This window comes from Periplaneta americana, chromosome 10 (genome assembly GCF_040183065.1).
Source record: "Periplaneta americana isolate PAMFEO1 chromosome 10, P.americana_PAMFEO1_priV1, whole genome shotgun sequence".
Lineage (NCBI taxonomy): Eukaryota > Metazoa > Arthropoda > Insecta > Blattodea > Blattidae > Periplaneta > Periplaneta americana.
The window spans coordinates 122,107,814-122,123,911 of NC_091126.1; the positions used below are offsets into that span (position 1 = coordinate 122,107,814).

Consider the following 16,098-nt stretch of genomic DNA (forward strand, 5'->3'; position numbering starts at 1 on the left):
GCGCATATAAATCTAACAATTACTTTAATTTTAATTACTGTGGTAAAACTAATAATACAAAATTATTACATTATGTTATATTAATTATAAACGTTTTCTTTTGTAATTTCCTTGGCGGTAGCTCCGGTAGTCCGCAAAATACGCCCCTGCACAATAGTGATATACATATTTAAAATATGATTATTTTATAATGCACTAAAGATTTTCCAGCAATACTCTCCAGTTAAGTTTTAACGACTAGTATATAATACAGTAGCAACATATGATTTGCAACTAAGAAATAAAACATGCAAATATGCTAAAAGCCGTCCTTTAGTAATTAAATAATATTGGTTTTATTCCTGACATAATATTTATATTTCTGGGAAATTATTCTTATTTATATCAAGATACATTTTGAATTAGATAATAAATCGGAGAAAACAAGGAAAATGTTAATATAATGCATTTAAATATGCAAAATAAAATTAATATATCGAAATATGCATTTATGCAAAATAAAGTTGGTTTCATTTGAACGTAAAAACCATGATCGGCAAAGATTCACTTTTACTTTTTGAATAAGCAAAATCAATAAAAACTTGCAATTACATGCATTTCCGTAGTCTACTTATAAGAATACGTGTAATCACCGCCACATCGAATGTCCGAGACAAACCTTCCTGTACGAGACATAATGTCCGATGCAGTATGCTGCCGGCCTTGTTAAATTGAGTGGCTCAGTGCCAGAGTTGCCTAAGCCACAATTACACTCACAAAAGTTATTGAAGCCTAAACTCAGACCTCGTTTTTTAAAACTATATGCTCGCAATTGGAAATTATTTCTCATTTACTATTATCAAATATTTATCTAGTACATCTACTTTTGCACACATATAAATGATAATTTACAGTCATTTTATGTAAAAATCTGCAGCTAAAAATTTGTGGCTTAGGCAACCCTGGCACTGAGTCACTCAATTAAAATATACCTACTCTTTCATTTTGGAATCGAGGCTGTAATATAATTTATTTTTTGTTACTCAATATAAAATATTCATTATTCATTATCCGGAAACATTTGGCCAGTAGGTAAAATTCCACCACTGATTTCCCTCCTTTCCACACTGAACACACAAAGCTCGCTGACAAACATCTTATTGGTCATTCTTGTGCTCAGGGAAGAAAGAGAAATAAATTGTTGTGAATTGCCATTTCTCGAACCTGAAGATATTGGAGACTTCTTCACAGAGGACATGATGTCAACACAGCCACAAAATGATAGATTTATACAATTCATGGACTATGCGAAAATGTCTTATCTTCTGATGAGTTATTCTTCGAACAGTTTGACTGAATTTTGTAAATTACTACGAGGGTCACAAATGGGTGTAAATCATTCCATTCGTTCCAAACTTAAATAGCCTATTTCATTCCGCCTCACATAGATCCGTGTTCATACACATTTTCAAAGACATTCGAACCAAATGAAATCAAACTCGTAATACATCAATTAATAATAATAATAATAATAATAATAATAATAATAATAATAATAATTGTAGCATGAAATAATTATCACATTTTTTCCATACCAATTTATGGGCATACTAAGCAGCTATTTCAGAACAAATTCAAATACAGATTTATTTGAAAATACACCAACTACTTTCGGGTCACACCAATGCTTTTTCCACCATATAATATTCCATTTGCTATTATCAACAACTATTGTTATAAAAACGAAATTGTATGCTGACATTGTTAAACACTAGGCAGTTCAACTCTTGTCTAGCATATAAAATAAACCCATTCTATCTACAGTTTCCATAGTTACAGGAATCGTCAACTGTTTTCTCGCTAACCAGGTCAGGCGCGCCTGTTGCGCCGGGATGGCACAGTTCCGAGAAGTGGCGCCGTAGACATTATGACGTCACTCAAGTGGAGTCACCGTGGCGATTCCGTCTGTATATCCAGAATGTTTCCACACAAATCACAGTACATACGACCCACCCGCAACAAATTTGCTGTAAAAAGCACGAGAACACCCACACGAAACTGTCCGAAATACACCCGCACTCATGCACGTCATCACGAATAAAGAGGGATACACACAAACCTTGTAATCGACAGAAGCATGGCATGCTTCGTAGACAATAGGTTTACGTCACATCATAACAATCTTGCCAAACTTATTAATAAACCTCATGTATGTATGTATGTATGTATGTATGTATGTATGTATGTATGTATGTATGTATGTATGTATACACTCACGTGTGTAATCAGTGAAAAGTACTGGGATTAAATATCTAAAAACATCAATTTATTATTAAATAAAGAATATATCAATTGCGAAATAGTATGCAGAATACAATACTGAATATGTTAATTTAATCCATAAAACAAAGATATTTACGCATTAACGTAACATGTAAGAGCAAAATTTTTAATTTGAAAAGCTCGGATATTTTCTTGTCCTGAAATTCTTAGCCTAGCACTAAATTGAATACAAAATACAATAAAATAATTATTGTAAAACATTAATGTAACACTCTTCACATAAAAATCATTTATAACAAAAAATAATTCAATCAGACTGTACCAGTGAAGGCCACAGGTAAGATTTAAGAATATTTTAAACATGGAACGTTTAAGTAGGCAACATTTGGGAAGACTATCCATTACCATTTCTGTATTACTCTACTCTACGCACATTTGCTACTTAGCGGAAGATCGCCGATGCAACCTGCATCATATCATTGCTCCTTAGCGGCAGCGAGCCGATACAATCCTCAATATATGACAAGGATACGAATAAAATAACTGTTCATAATGCAATATGCATAACAACCTTTAATTTATTTCATAAACACCACAGCATAAAAACATCCTAGCCCATAAAATTACAGTAAAAATTGTAAAGGGACATTAGGTCCAGTACCTGGTAGAATTTAAAAGGAGAGGAAAAAGAAGACGCACTACATATTGATGGTGATGATGCTAGTGATATTAATGGTGGCAGTAGGGTAGTGTCTAGTGGTAGGTGTTTGTTATTGTGAATGTGGAAGTGATGATGATGATGATGACGATGACGATGATGATGATGATCAGGAGGCTAACAGTTAAGTTGGAATTATTATTAAGAGCTGTTACTTAACAACATGTTTCCAAGAGTATTTCATTTTATAACTTTACATTTTATTGTTGTCTCAGGTGCACCATATGAATGCGTAATATAGTGTGCCATGCTTAACAACGGATCGTTGGCCCTGTCAAGGCAAGCAAGTACTCGACGATGAGGCCGGTGTTCGACCCGCTGATGTTGCCGTTACTTGGAATGCGGCACCGGAAGATAACCAAAACAGAAAGCACCTTCAATTTCGTTGCAATCGGATCATCGCAAGCGTGCCTAGCTCATGCGTGAGCGAGTCTGCAACGCGGGTGTAAATTACAGGTGGACTCGTCGAAGATTATAAAACAGAAGTTAAAGTATGTACCAGTCAAAGGGAGAAGGATGTAATACGAAAACAGAGAAAGCTATTCAAAAAAGTCATCTTCATCATTTTCAATATCGTCTTCGCAACTATCATCATCAACCCCATCCTCGTCGTTATCCTCGGCCTGTCCTCAGTCTTCATAATTATCATCCAACTTGTCATTCTCATCGGCCTCATTTACGTTGTCATCGGTCTTGTCCTCGTTTTCATAATTATCATCGACCTAATCCTAGTCGTTATCATCGGCCTGCCCTCGGTCTTCATAATTATCATCGAACTTGTCATTCTCATCGGCCTCATTTTCGTCGTTATCGACCTTGTCTTTTTCTTCATTTTATCATCGACCTCATTTTCGTCGTTATCGGCCTTGTCTTCGTCTTCATAATTATCATCGACCCCATCCTCGTCGTTATCATCGGCCTTGCCCTCAATCTTCATAATTATCATCGAACTTGTCATTCTCATCGGCCTCATTTTCGTCGTTATCGACCTTGTCTTCGTTTTCATATTTATCATCGACCTCATTTTCGTCGTTATCGGCCTTGTCTTTGTCTTCATAATTATCATCGACCCCATCCTCGTCGTTATCATCGGCCTTGCCCTCTATCTTCATAATTATCATCGACCTTGTCATTCTCATCAGTCTCATTTTCGTCGTTATCGACCTTGTCTTCGTCTTCATATTTATCACCGACCTCATCCTCGTCGTTATCATCGGCTTTGTTACTGTCTTCTACCTCATCTTCGTCATTATCACAGCAGCTTTTCATCATCCCCATCATCCCCATCCTCCCCATCCTCACATTCATCCTCGATTACTTCCATTCATAACCAATGTAATCATCATCATCATCATCATCTCATGCACTACCCTCGCTATCATTATCATCACTACCACGTCCTTTTTTCATTCTTCTCCTTCAATTTATTGACCGTTAGGACCATTCTTGTTTTAGTATATATCGCTTTAAGCTATACAGGGTAGTTTGTGCTACTTGTTCTGACAGACGTAGGAAAGGACCAAGTAGTATACAATAACAATGTAACCACCAATCATTCATAAATATTATTCGAATTTTTTTCTCTGAACCATTGGATAGTGGACGAAATCATCAGTATCAAGCTTGTCCCTCTCCGAAGAAAACATAATATGCAGGATTCCTTAACTCACAAATCACATCAATAAAGGATAATATCTGATAGGTGAATATATTCCTATTACATATTTCTTAAATATACATTTTCCTTTTTTTGTGGTTACATTGTTATTGTATTATTTGGTCCTTTCCTACGTCCATCAGAACTAGAAGCACGAACTACTCTGTATAGCTGAACTTAAAGCGACATACACTAAAACAAGAATTAAGCATTTTCTTTATCTTATATTGTATCTTTCTTCCTTTGTTTCGTCCATTAGATTTAATCGTGACACTATAATGACTTCCGAAAGTAGGACAGCTACAGTGATCGTTTCTTGATATTCAAACTACTCTACCACTCTAACTAAACGGTAGTATTAATAACAGGAAGTTTATGACACTCAGTTCCCCTCCCTAGGAACCTGCCTGTCTGCTCCCCCTCACCGAAATGTATTTTTGTCCCTTTTTTTTTTTTTTTTTTTAAGATATTAAAATTTTGCATCAGAAAAAAAGTTCGTGTGATTTTGTGCAGTAAACCATTATTATTTAATTTTTAGACGTACAATAAAAAATGGAGCAATATTGTTAAATAAAATGGAAACTTACCTTAATGTTTTATTAGTGAGATTGAAGATGTGGATAAGTTAATTAAAAGTTCGGTGAAGGAAATTTTATGTTTGCCAGGAGACACGCCCGACGCGATGTTGTACACCGAACGTAAATATAAGGGTCTCAGCCTTTACAAAGCTCAATGGGAAGCATATTTACAGCATCTCAATATTTGCAACACATTATTGAGAACCTCGAATCCTCTTGTCGTTTCTACAAGGAACATAGCAGCAGAAAAGAAAGTATGTTCCAGGAAGTTAAAAATTCCACCTGAAGATCTGGATATAAGTAACATCAATGTCCATAAACTACGACAAAATCTTAGGAAACAAGAGTACGACAAATGGTGTGCGCTTCCACATAAAGGAAAAGGTGTTATTTTATTTCAAGAATATACTCCCGGAAATAAATGGATTTTTTCTAAGGAGGGTCTATCTTCCTCTGAATGGCGGGACGCAATTAAGATGAATGCTAACGTAGCACCAGTGAGAAGTCTTCATGGGAGATCCTTGGACGGTTTCCGTTGCAGATACTGCAACGAGATTGAAACCTTAGCACACGTCCTAGGATCCTGTCAGCATGGAGAACTCCTGAGAAATTCACGCCATCATAACATCCGAAAACTAATAGCACAAGCCCTTAGAAAAAGATCCTTCGAGGTTCATGAAGAGGTGCACTGCGTTGCGTCTGAAGGCGGCGGAAATAGAAGAGCGGACATCGTGGCTCTAGACAAGACTAATAGTAAAGGCTTTATACTGGACCCAACTGTTAGATTTGAGATGAGCCAGACCCAACCATCCGAGGTCAACAAAGAAAAACAACAAATTTATGAGCCTACTATTCCGTATTTTCGAGAAAAATATCAGATGGACGGCACCTGGGAAGTACATGGTTTAATGATCGGAGCGAGGGGCACCATCCCACGATCAACTGTAAACATTATCAAAACATTTGGAATCCATGACATCATTCCAAAAATAATTACTTCAACCATTAAAGGGTCTGTGGCAATTCTGAAAAATCATTTATACGGAATATCATAATACCCCCCCCCCTTTTCTATTCGTTAGTGTGTGATTGTTACAAATATATGTACAAATTTCTTATTTCTTAAACTTAAGCTCCTAGTTCACATTTAAATTTGGCTCATCTATCTTACTGTAATCATTACTATTCTTATATGTGTGTTATTCTGTGTTTTTGGCAACCCAGGATGCCTGGGCAGACTATTTCTTGAAATAAATTATATATACTGCTCGTTTTATGTAAACAACAATTGTCCTGTCCGCCCCTACATTAGAACAGAGCATCTGTTTTGTACCGGTATGTCTGTACCCGCTTGAGCTGTACTGTGTACTTGTAAACTCCCTTCTTCACATCCATCAACGTTGCAAATCGTCTAATATTGTAAACTTTAATAATTAGTTAAATATTGCAATTAGAAAAAATTGTAAGGACATTTTTTCTTCCTTATGACATGAATAATCATCCGTTAAAATAATGGCACTTATACTCCTTACATCCTAGTTCTAAAACATGCAATTTTTTTCTACCAAGAACAGCTTCGAATAATTTCCATTTGATAAGCAACTCAATACACGTCATATACAGACGTGGACAAATTATTAACAAAATTGACGATTTTTATGATATTTCTATTTACAAAATTTGACTTTTCAATTTAGACTACAGTTGACAGTTTTGCATATTTCTATCATTACAGTAGATAGACATATGCAAAAATGTCAAATGTAGGCTATTTTAAATTGAAGAGTCAAATTTTGTAAAAAAAAAATATATAATAAAATCTTCAATTTTGCTAATAATTTGTAAATATTCAAAAATGTCAACTGCAGTCTAAAGTGAAGAGTCAAATTTTGTAAAAATATATAATAAAAATCTTCAATTTTGCTAACAATTTGGGAATATCCAAAATGGCACCTGTAGTCCAAATTGAAGAGTCGAATTTTGTAAAAATATACAAAAAATCTTCACTTTTGTTAATTTGTAAATATGCAAAAATATCCATTGTAGTCTAAATTGAAGAGTCAAATTTTGTAAAAATATACAATACAAATCTTCAATTTTTCTAATAATTTGGAAATACGCAAAGATGTCAACTGTAGTCTAAATTGAAGAATCATATTTTGTAAAAATATATAATAAAAATCTCCAATTTTGCTAATAATTTGTCCACGTCTGTAGCGTGGTACAGCAATGGGCCGAAGTAAGAATCGAACAAATTTTAAAGTCTGAGCTCTATCATGCATACCGTGCACAAATACTCTTATTTATTTAATTACCAACTCGTTCTGACTTCGTGTATTCTATAAACGGCTGAATGGTAAGTTCAATTGTTCCTCAGAAGTCAATGAAATTGATATAATGAATTTTAAACGCTCTACTCGGTGGTTAGCAAATACTACGACGTAAAAGAAATGCAACATGCATACAGAGAGAGGGTGAAATGGGTATCTCCTCAGGTAATTCAGAGAATGACAGTGCAGAGACGGACTGTGACCGGAATCATAGCTAACTGGGCCTTTATATCTGTACATTCATAAAACGCCAGAGAATATACTATGACCCAAAAAAAACTTTTATTTCTATTTTATTTTCAATTAATTTGTAAATACAGTATTATCTATCCTTTTCTTGAGAGTGTTGGGAGACAAATGCATCTTACACAAGTTACCAACTTTCTCTGTACATACATACATACATACATACATACATACATACATACATACATACATACATACATACATACATACATACACTATACATACATACATACACACACTATACATAAATAAACAAATAACACACCCTACATAATATACACTTATTACAAATTATGATCTCATAATAGTAGGTATCTATTCTTCCTTATAAAATTAGAAAGAAGACTAAACATATTCTAATAACATTTTCTTGAGCTCAGAAACTCTTGTGAGTCAGTATCGAAGTAATATGTTTATTCGCTTACAACTGAAATGTTCCGTAGGCCTATCACAGGTCTCAATAAAACACTGATAAAATAAATCTGAATATATATCAAATATTCACATGAATGAGGTCTCGCCCACCTCATTGAATATTACACGACTAGTGTGAACTAGTCAGTTGTATTATTACTGTTAAATACGAGGTGGGCGAGACCTCATTCATATGAATATTTGATATATATAAACTGTTAGCAGTTTTCATTAAACTGATGTTGAATATGGCCACAAAGTCATTTAATATGCGCTCCTGCATATATATGACGTGTATCGTCTCAAATGCAGGTAGTAAGGCCGTAAAATAACACTACGAGAGGGGTTCGGCCGGCGCCGTGGATCGTGTCCCGGCATAGCTCAGTTGGTAAAGAGCACTCAGCGCGCAGAGCTGATAGGTCCTGGGTTCGATTCCCGGTGCCGGTACGAAGTTTTCTCGTATTTAACAGTAATAAATCTGAATATGTAAGCCGATTTATTACAACATTGTTAGAGATTCTGTAACGTTATACCTATTTGGTACTGTCTGAATGTAGTGTAAGTAATGACCAAACTGTTTAAAATGTTAGATACTCTATATAAATCATAACCAAGGTCGTGTGTACAGGTGGCCAAGACGAATTTCTCTCAATTGTCTACAAGTTTCTCGAGCGGAACGGATTCGAAGGTTGACTGACGTTTTTGTACCATTTAAGGGTATAAAAAGCAGAAGAGATAGACTAGAATGTAATACTGAATAAGGTCATTGTGTCGAGAACAAGAACTGACTGCAGTAGCATTGAGTTTTTTTATGGAACTTTCAGCTTCCAGAATTCTTTGCTTATTGTCCATTCTGGCAAGTCTCACTCGTCATGAAAAATGTGAATGGTATTCCAAGATGACTTTGCACATTATTCCTGGAAATTATTTGATTAAATTGAAATGGTCATGTCATTTTTTAAATTCAAATCCATAATGTCTTTTTATACAATATCCTACAGCACTCATAACATGGAAATGGCCAATCTGACATGTGTGTGGTCAGGGCTATTGTTATAAAGATACAAAATTCTTTAGAACCACACACGTTTCCTACTTTGTTTTTACAAACATACCAATGAAGCCTGATCTGACATCTTGAGCTTTAAGGATGGGTTTTCATTTCTCCTCTTTTTGTAATAACTAGAGTCCTATGTTTGGTTACCTTAAATACAAGTTAGGTGTACATCGATCATGCTGACTTTCGCTTGGTACGGCGAGTAAACAGTTCACATTACACCGCGGTACTGTGTGTTTACATTTATTTATTCATGTACCTGTGTGTAGAAGTCTGTGAACAACAGGAATAGTACTCGTGTACAAAATAACATTTGAATTTAATAACAACAATAACAAAGTATTTATTTAAAGGCAGCTTATATGCAATAAAATATAATTTTTACTAGGGATAAGCAAAACTAAAAAATTCAGGAGCCAGCCCATTCATTTCTAGGAGCCACCACATTTTCTCCACATATGCAATGAGAAAATCATTCGGGCTAAGATAAAGATACATTTACTGAAATATATTAAACAATATTAAATATACTCGTACATGCAATGCAAACACATGCTCTCAGAGACGCCCTGAAGCTATGCAGGACAATATCTTGAGATGCGTAACAAATGTAAAGATAGTCTATTAATTTAAAAAAACAAATTCGAATTCATTCTTACAACCGCTTTTGTCAACATTATGTTTTAGTCGTAGTGATAAAAGAAAATGAAGTCTTAAACAATTTTGAATTCAATATACATATAAAATACTAGTGGCTTGTGCAGCAAATGTTGCAAACTAAGTTCATTAGACGTTCAGATTTATTTTCAATGAAGAATATCAGACATTCTGAAAGTTATTTGCTTCCATAATAATGAAACATACCCCTCTGAATGATTTTTTTATGCCAAATACTTTTTCTTGAATCTATCCACCTTCAGTTTTTTAGTTTGAACGCGAAAACGCAAGTAACAATGTCAGGACGATCAGTCGGTTTTTCATGTGGGAGTAAAGCAGTAGCTATTTCAAATCATTGCGGAATGTAGGTGAAAGTAAAAAAAAAAAAAAAGTCAGGTTTGCTATGCTTTCGAATAGACATAGCATCTTGGTATAGCTGCTGCATGTTTCGTAAACTACCTTGAAATGTAGAGGGTAAAATCATTTTATCCTGCTAAGAGATCTTGCTGAAATGATCGGGAGATTACAAAATCTTGTAGGCCTCATATTTTATCAGTAAGTAATACCTTTTGGTATTAATTATCTTATGTGTTTATAGGGCGCCAATGGGAGATTATAAGAAATTTACAACTAACTTAGATTCATTATTGAAAAGACTTTATAAACCACATACCGAATTTGTAATCTGTGGTGACATAAACATAGATTATCTATCAGAAAGCTCACGTAAAAGAAAATTAAACTCACTTCTTGAAACTTATAATCTTAGTCACATAGTAAGTTTTCCAACCAGAACACAAGCTGGAAGTAGTACTGCCATTGATAATATATTTATAGATAAAAGTAGATTGAATTTCTATTCAACAGTACCATTAGTCAATGGCCTGTCTGATCACGATGCACAAATTCTAAGTGTTTTCAATATGAGTGAAAAATTCCAAAGTGTTAATCTAAAAATAAAAAAAAAGGATTATAAATGCTGAATCTCTTCATCATTTAAATACATGTCTACAAAATGAATCTTGGGAAAATGTATATAGTACCGATACCATTGGTATTAATACTAAATTTAATGCATTTTTCACTACATTTACGAATTATTTCAATGAATGTTTTCCAGTCAAGGTGGTGAAAAAATGTAAAAGTAAAAACATGTGGATAACTCGGGGAATTAAAATATCATGTGCTAGAAAAAGGAATCTATATTTAATGAGTAGGAATAGTGATGATCCTCATGTTCTTAATTACTACAAGAATTACTGTAAAACTTTGACAAAAGTTATAAAAGATGCAAAGAAAATGTATCTGAATGAAAAAATACAAAATTCAGATAATAAGATTAAAACTATTTGGGATATTATTAAAAATGAAACTAATCGATATTCAAAGAGTGAAAATGTTACTTGCATTAAAATCAATGATAGTAAAATAGATAACCCAAAATCAATTGCAAATCATTTTAACGACTTCTATATAAATATTATTCAGAACTTAAACATTCAAGATTGTGCAGAAGATGCTGCACTTGGTTACCTAATTGATGCATTTAACACTGAGTTTTTAGGTCTCAAATTTATTCCCACTACCGCAGCAGAAATCATGCATGTGATAAAACAACTAAAAACAAAATATTCCTCTGGATATGATGAAATTCCAAGTAAAGTTCTGAAAGCTTGTTCTGAAATATTATCCCCTCCGTTAAGCTATCTATGCAATTTGTCAATGCAATGTGGTATTTTTCCAGAAAGACTCAAATATTCAATAGTAAAACCAATATACAAAAGGGGAGATAAATGTACTATTGCTAATTACAGACCCATATCATTATTAACAACATTTTCAAAAGTGTTTGAGAAAGTTATGTATAATAGATTATATCATTACCTGGAGTCCAACAATATATTAGTTTTAGAACAGTTTGGATTTAGAAAACAAAAATCGACAGAGATTGCTGCTTTTAGTTTGGTGGATGAAATACTAAATTCATTAAATTCGAAACTACATGTAGGTGGGATTTTTTGTGACTTGGCTAAAGCATTTGATTGTGTAGACCATAGTATATTAGTAAAAAAATTGAAGTTTTATGGTATTAAAGATGAGATGTTGGGTTGGTTTACATCGTACTTATCAAATAGAAAACAAAAAGTAGAAATAAATGTACCAAATAGTCATAAAGTTACTTATTCAGAATTTAGAAATATTAAACATGGTGTTCCGCAGGGGTCAATTTTAGGTCCATTGTTGTTTCTAGTTTATATTAATGATTTAGCCTTGACCATAAACAATTCATCCCATGTAATTTTATTTGCAGATGATACAAGTGTAATTATTTCAAGCAAACAATACAATCATTTTATAAACACTTCTAATACAGTGCTGAATCTAATGAATGAATGGTTCCATGCAAATAAACTAGCACTTAATGTTGATAAAACCAGTGCAGTCAAATTTAGTACACACAATAGTGCTCAGGTTTCCTACAGTATTCGATTAAATGGAACTCATCTCAAAGAATGTATAAGCACAAAGTTTCTTGGTTTAGAATTGGATAATCACTTGAACTGGAAAACGCATATAGAATGTATTACTCGTAAATTGAGCTCTGCCTGTTATGCATTAAGATCCTTATCTACTATTGGTGATATAAACTTACTTAAAATGTCATACTTTGCATATTTTCACTCTGTAATGAAATATGGATTAATATTCTGGGGTAACGCGTCTGAAGCTAAACACGTTTTTGTTTTACAAAAGAAAGCTATAAGAATAATGGCCGGTGTGCATAAAAGGACCTCATGTAAAAATATTTTCCGAAACTTAGAAATCTTGACTTTACCTTGTGAATACATTCTTTCCCTAATGATGCTGTATATTAAGAACCAAGATAAATTCAGTACTAATCAAGACATTCATCATTTTAATACAAGACATAAATCAGATCTTCATCTACCCTCTGTTAGTCTAAGCTGTTTTAAAAAAGGAGTTCGCTATTCATGTATAACAGTCTTCAATGCACTGCCTAATTATCTTAAAGACTTGAAGAACAACGAGAAAAGGTTCAGAAAAGAATTAACCAAATTTCTACATACTCATACCTTCTACACAATTGATGAATTGTTTATGCTTGTGAATTGAATTATTCTACTTAAATGACATGTACAAATTTATATAGCTCAACTAAAATATGTTTTTATATTGACTTAATCTGTTTACTATGTATTGTATTTTTTGTTTAGCATAACTGATGAATTGTATGTACTGTAAATTGAATAGTATACTGTATAGGTCAACTGATGAATTGTTTAAGCTTATAAATTGAATTAATCTACTTCATATGAATTGTATAGCTTAACGAAAATAAGTTTGTAAATTGAACTAATTTGATTGTATATGTTTGTATAGTTTGGCTGATGAATTGTATATGTTCTTAAAATGATTACTAGTCTGTGTAGCTCTACTGATGAATTGTATATAGACCTACTGTAAATTGAATGGTAATATGTATAGCTCAACTGATGAATTGTTTATGATTATAAATTGAATTAATCTACTTGATATTAATTGCACAAATTTGTATAGCTTAATGAAAGTATGCTACTTTGTATTGTATATATTTGCATAGTTTTGGCCGATGAATTGTATATGCTTTAAATTGAATAGTAATCTATATAGCTCCACTGATAAATTGTTTGTGTTTGTAATTTGAAGTAGTTTGCATGATATGTATTATCAATTTCTGTATATCACAACTGGTTGAATTGTTTATGCCTTAAATTTAATTAAATTGTTTTGTATTATACATATAGCTCAACTTATGAATGATCGTTTGCGTTTGTAAATTTAATAATCTGATTGGCTATGTATTGTATACTTTTAGTAGAGCCATCGATGTAGCTCAGTCGGCAGACTCGCTGGGCTGCTGATCCGGAGCTGCGTTCGGGCTTGGGTTGGATCCCCCTTTGGACTTTGGTTTCTTCGGAGGTTTTCCCCAGCCGTGGGACTGAAGCCGGATGGTCTATGGCGAGTCCTTGGCATCAACCCCTTTGATTTGATTACCCCCTTTGATTTGATTACCTGGTTGGGTTTTTCCGAGGTTTCCCCCACCGAAAAGGCAAATGCCGGGTAATATTTTGGCGAATCCTCGGACCTCATCTCATCTCACTACATCTCGCCAAAATGTAAAAAAAATGTAAAAAATTGTACAAAATTGTAAAAATTGTAGAAAATTACTAAATTGTAAAACTATAAAAATTTGTAAAAATTATAATTGTAATATTGTAAAATGCTGACATGTTCCACATCTTAAAGCTTCATTACTCATGTAAGATCTATGGAATAAAATAAATGAATTTCCTTAGGAACTCTAATTTTTGCGCTCCCTCGAGCCAATAGTGAAGAGAATCACGCACCACCATACCGCCATTAAATATATGAAAAAGATCCAACCCTACTTGATTAATAACTACAAAAATATTTGATTTTTAATAACAATATTATTATCTTACGTAAGTTTTATAGTTTTCAATAACATATAGTATATAGCCGCCACTCAGTAAATTATATAAATCAAGATCTAATTTAAGATATTCTCTACATCTACTTATATAACCCCAAAACATTTCACTTTCATATCAATATAGCATTAATATTATAATTAATGAAAAATAGTCACAGCATGGTATTAACTATAATAATATTTCATTTCTAATGGTAATAATGTCATCAAACCACCTCAAGTTTTATAGTTTTTAATATCCAATACACAGCTGTACTCACAAAATTACACACCACAGAATCAGACCTGTAAATTAATTTTACAGTCTTGAAATTTTTAATAACCAATTTAATTTTAGCTCTAAATACGTCAGCATTCTTGCAGGTCATGGCCTTCGTGTAATATTGTTTACTGTAGTGTGTGTTTTGTTTTATTCTGAAATTCAATTAGTGACGACAGATGGATTTTAGAAAATAGGAAAATTATGTTGAAAAATTTAGATTTCACTCAAAACTACTATTTTTCTGAAGAACTTTGGATTCCAAGCTTCAGAATGAGGGGTCATTTATTAAAATCCGTTCAGCCGTTTTCCCACAATTTCCATTACCAGTTCAAATTTTATATCTTAGTCGCCATGGCTACCTTGCACCCGAAAGTTGTCTACTCCTGATTTTTTACAATAAGTAAAACGCATCTAGATACTTTTGATCTAATTAAAGTTCAGAATTAACTAATGAAAAAATGTAAATGTCAGCACAAACTGAAAATAAAACAAATTAGGAGCGCGTGCATTACGAGTCTCTACACATAACAATCAATGACTGTACACATTTTAAGTGTTTCAAATGAAAAATGTTTCCTTTTTTCTGATAAAATATATTTTCTTCTTTCTTATTGACGTGTTACAACTTTTTTATTGGAACACTCATTTTTAACCGACTAGCTTTGTTTTGTTTTCGCATGTTCACTGAACAGCAGAACTGAATTAAGTAGCATTGGATGCTGTCAAACTATGCTCCATACATACCTATACTGTTGCGGGTTGTTTGGAGGCTTTAGGTAACCAAACGAAGGACTCTAGTAATAACATGTATTTTATAAACCCTTTTGCAAAGAACATTTTCTTCGCAAATAAAACAATATAAAATGCTTGCATGGGTTTATTCTCTCTCTCTAAAACACTCAGTCACAGAAAATGTAATAGAAACAATATTACGAAATTTAACTCTTGCTGAACACATCCCGTGATATTTTAGAAAGGAACAGATCAAAAAATCGTTCAACCTGAGTAATGTTACATATTAACACAATATAATTTCGCTGAGACTCCTACTACTATCACTGTGACTAAAAATACAAAATTACATTATATGTGAAACAGCAAATTACTGTCACTACTTTCACTCCTAATTCTACACAAAAATCTTATGTAGGCCCTACTAAATTCATACACATATTGAATACATTGTAACTTCATTCTTGACATTGAACTACATAATATCAAAATCTCTCCAAAAATATGTTAGTTTTCACATATAAGGTATGCAAAATAGATACAATTATAAAAAGGATATCATAATATGTACGTTTCAACTTACCATTTGTGATGAAGTTTTCGGCTTCTGATTGATATTAGGAACGCTCTGATTGGCTGAAACAAAAGATGCATCGTATACTAAACACA

At 33.2% G+C, this 16,098-nt stretch overlaps 1 protein-coding gene across 6 annotated transcripts in view; it reads right to left on the reverse strand.

The window, feature by feature from the left end:
• The window catches only part of sick (sickie), a 461,315-nt gene that overhangs the window by 375,361 nt on the left and 69,856 nt on the right, over positions 1 to 16,098 (reverse strand). For all 6 annotated transcript variants that reach the window (XM_069838099.1, XM_069838098.1, XM_069838100.1 and 3 more), the window contains exon 4: positions 16,013 to 16,065. In XM_069838099.1, the coding sequence (XP_069694200.1) occupies positions 16,013 to 16,065 (53 nt within the window). The remainder of the gene's footprint in view (positions 1 to 16,012; positions 16,066 to 16,098) is intronic.